At 35.1% G+C, this 4,518-nt stretch overlaps 1 protein-coding gene across 1 annotated transcript; it reads right to left on the reverse strand.

Moving 5' to 3' along the window:
* Positions 1 to 2,619: 2,619 nt before the first annotated feature.
* On the reverse strand, positions 2,620 to 3,747 carry LOC137637850 (rhodopsin-like). Its single transcript, XM_068369960.1, has one exon. It carries the CDS (start codon positions 3,745 to 3,747, stop codon positions 2,620 to 2,622), a length of 1,128 nt encoding a protein of 375 aa, XP_068226061.1.
* Between the last annotated feature and the right edge of the window lie 771 nt (positions 3,748 to 4,518).

Below are 4,518 nucleotides of genomic sequence, written 5' to 3' on the forward strand. Positions count from 1 at the left end.
TGAGGCTCGATCATAAATAGCCAAATCCACGACAACAATGACATAATGTAAAATTCCCTAGCTAAATATCTAAATAGCTAAAGTTATTAAAGTGAAATAATGCCGGGAAATCGTTCTTGCTAACTAAATGAACAAGAAGAACGAGTGCGTCCATGACGCCATCTGGCTGGCAACAGCTCTTGTTACATTAATTACGATCTCAATCGAAGAGTAAAACTGGCAAGAGCTTACATTTACACAATCCAAAGATATTACTTAACTTTCCAGAAGCTGATGAGGCTGGTGAAGGCATCATAGCGACGAAATACTTCCAAAATAGTGAGAGATAACATGGGATAACACCGGTCAGCAAAGCTACAAACGAAAGAATGGCTTGGTGGCGCCTCACGGTGTCGATTCGGCGCACTATTTACATTACAGTAGGAGTGTCGAGAGCATCGCCTCTTTAACGACTCTCCTATATTCTTGCCACTTTTCCCTCTCGAAGCAAAAAGCTATTGGGGGTGTAGATAGCTATGAGACGTGTCAAGAATACGTCCTCTGATATACGCGATATCCCTTTTTAAATTTTAAGGGATATTCGCTCCAGGAGTTAGAATTCTGGATACCTTCGGTAAATTCTCTGGGATATATCACTGTAGTCAAATATACCTAGGAAGCTACTAATGAAGGAACTTCCATCAGGACGACATGGCCTGAGCCCAAAAAAAGACTATAGATTCTACAAAGTTCAGGGTTGACTTTTCACTATGGGAGGACATTGATACCGCATTTGATAGCTTTGAACGTCTAATTAATAGATGCTAATCATATCTTGCGAACACTGGACCATACACCATGAGTTGCTAAATGCAATGCACTTTAAAAGTTATTCAAAATTCCAATATGGTTTTGAAAATGGAGAATGAGAAATATATTTATCAGTTACTCCAAACAATAAAATTTTTTAGAATGTTCTCCATACTAGTATCACATTAGCCACAGAGACCTTTAAATGTTTTCCTTTCAGTCTCTTAATTAAACCTGGAGAATCACCTTCATCATTCCATACTGATATATGTTACGGAGGCTTTTGCATTCCTAAACCCTTTTGACTGCTAGCAAAGAAAAAAAATTTAATACAGTATTCTGTGTTCCACTGAAAATCCATAGATTAGGGTAAACGGATAATATTGTATCAAAAGAACTCAGTGCTCCCTTCAAAGATGTCAATAATATCTTCATGGAAACTGCCAGAAATTAAATTTCATAAATACATTATCGGCGTTAGGAAATATATGATATAGATTGATATTTGTAAAGACATCATAGAAGAAGTATTTTAAGTACTTTTGAATGAAGAGCACGTGCGAATCAAGTCCACTTTTGCTCCTTATATTAACTCAGATTATTTTACAGACTTTATCAATTTTCTACTGTTCAAATCATGGGATTTCAAAGATTTTTCATTGGTTAAAAGCAGTCAAGTACAGACATAGGCAAGTAAAACTAGATCATTGTAATAAAAGCCTGATCAATTATAAAACTGACATTCAATGAATTTTATCAGTATTTGTGTTGCAATTTCTTGTCAGGTATTTGAATCTTGGTTATATATGTATTGCAAGAAAATCTGAAAACAATAAAAACATTTTATTATAGAGATTACAACGGTAATATTCTTTACTTACAGCGAGGCCAAACTTATCTAAACAAAAGATTTCAGTTACTGTTATTTATCCACTTCATCATAATGACTGACTGGTCCCCGTAAATGCTGACTGAATACCCAAGACTTGGAGGCTTTAGAAGTATATTTTTCCTGGGGGCATGATAGAGAGATGAAGTAATGTATGATGCCCGTGCAAAAGATGGCACCCGATAAGCGATACAAATTTGGTATTTACTTTTTGTTGCTTTACATTTGTGTCAAGATAACAATTATACATTAAATGATGTCGTCTTTCAATTGTATATATGCCGCTTGGTTATACACACAGTAATCATTCATTCACGTAATCAGAGAAATATTAATTACATTGCTTAAGCATTTTCTATTTAATGTGTGGCTTGTACCTTTAAAGACAAATATAAAGTCAATATTGATAACTGGTCATTAAGAAACAATAGCAAATTAAAGAGTAAAGCTAAGAAATGTGACATATAATTGACTTGATAATGATGTTACTTTCATCTGCCACCATTTTCTATAAATAACACCAAAACATTGATTTTACGAGAGGTGACACTTTTTTTTTTTTTTTACATAATTTGATATTTTTACCATTTTATTTATCTGATTTCCCCTTACTAATTACAGTATCTATACTTTCAGATTACTGAATAATTATCACTTTTTTAACTTTCAATTATATTTGCCTCTAATAATCCTTCATTTAACAAAGGATTGATAATTGTATTTATACATGTATTCATATAGGATAAATTAAAGTAATCCTAGATGCAGGACATTTATTCAAATTATCGTTTCGTATAAACTCGAAGAAGTATCTCGATATAATTCCAAATCTTCAAGAACATAAGATTTAGAATTCTGTCAACTTGGAACTCCGCCTCACAATTGGATCGTCACCCAATCATGCTTCGCAATTCGGTTGTCAAAAGGTCATTATAAGATATTTAGCACTTTTCATTGGTTGATGTGGTCTCTGCCACAGTGGAGTCTTCTTCCTTCTCAGTTGCACATGACAGACAGGGCAGTTTCTTCTCCATAGCAGCTCGGTACTTGGGATGGCTAATGGCATAAATGATAGGGTTGTAGACAGCATTGGCCTTTGCGAAAACAGAACCCCAAATGGAGAAGAGAGGAGTGACAATAGACTTGTAGTGCATACCAGCAATATTGATGATGCAATAGGGTGTCCATGCAATGAACCAGAGAGAAACTGTTGTGAGGGCAACCTTAGCCAGACGACATTCGTTTGATTTCTTTTTGGCATCTGGGTCGCTTCTCAGAGACTTGACTCCCATCTTCTTGGCCTGCTCACGCATCTGCTTCTCATGAGCGGAAACAGCTTTTAGAATAAATGCATAATCGTAAATGATCAAAGCCAGAGGGAGCAAGTAACAATCAATAGTGTAGAGCCAGAGGTAAATGTGGTACCAAAGATCATCAGTAAGATAGTCAGTACCACAGGCAGTCATGTTACCTTCTGGGACATACCTACAGAATCCAAAGAATGGAAGAATGGTCCAGAATAGAGTTTTAACCCAGATGACAACGAGAACATTTAATAAAGCTCTAGTGGTGGTCAAAGGTGTTCCAGAAATGCCTTTTACAATGACGTTGTAACGATCCGACGTAATTAACACCATGGCCCAAATGGAGGCAGTTCCCATTGTTGAACCTATGGCAGCGTAGACTTGACAGAAGACAGCACTGAAAGACCACATCTGATAGTAACAGTTTATCAAAATTGGCGGACACATGCATGCCATCATGAAAAAGTCAGAGACAGCCAGACTCACGACATACAAGTTTGAAGGCGTCCTTAGAGATTTAGTGTTCATGAAGACCCAGATGACTACAAAGTTACCAGAGACTGCAAGAGTGCCCATCACGAACATCCAGACGCCAACTAAACCATACCAAAGTGGGTTCATGGGTGGGAACTGGTACCAGTGGTCATCAACAAGGCTTAAGAGCTCTCGAGGAACCCTGTCGACTACAGTGTAGTTACCATATGGATTAGTAGACTCTGGAAGGCTATTTCCAACCAGGTTAGATGGATCATCCCAGTAACCCATCTGTAACATAGAAAAAAAAATCCAGAGCTAGTTTTACGAAAACATTTTATCTCATATTTCATTTCCAATTATAATAAAAAAACTACTGATAACAAAAAGGGCAATAACTATGATATTAAGAATTAGAATAGGCACAATTTAATAGACAGCCCTGTCAATTGAAAATGGGACTAAATAATAAAATCTCGAACCTTTATATTTTTTCTATGTGGATAATTACTATCATGCGTATTTTATCTTCCAAGATTTTTTTACGGTACTTTAGTTTTAGTTTAAGCATTATAAATGTATAAAAGATGGGATGTGATTCTCATTAACAAAATATGTTCCAACTTGGTAGGAATCTTCCAACTGACAATATTGTAAGTTTCTTATAGATATAGGAAACATGTAATGAATCGTGATTTAAAAGAAATTCTAGTTTGTAGAAATCTATGACTAACGAAGTTATAAGATTTATTACAAAAATAAATAAATGCCGAGAGAATTTTTTACTCTTCCTAAAACACACATGATAAATAGAAGATGTAAACAAAACTATACCAATCTTGCAAAATTGATATCTCCAATATCCATAAACCCATCTTTCCAGCATCAATAACAATATAATAATCATACTGTACTGTATTTCTGCATTACTTAGACTTAAATTTGCAAACTTGTGGTACAGGTAATCGTATGAAAATAAATTATTACAATATTGGCATAAGAAATATTAAAGTCATCAGGGTGTTAATGCAATATATCTATTGTTAAATGAAATTTCAATGA

The sequence above is a fragment of the Palaemon carinicauda genome, chromosome 3 (assembly GCF_036898095.1).
Source record: "Palaemon carinicauda isolate YSFRI2023 chromosome 3, ASM3689809v2, whole genome shotgun sequence".
NCBI lineage: Eukaryota > Metazoa > Arthropoda > Malacostraca > Decapoda > Palaemonidae > Palaemon > Palaemon carinicauda.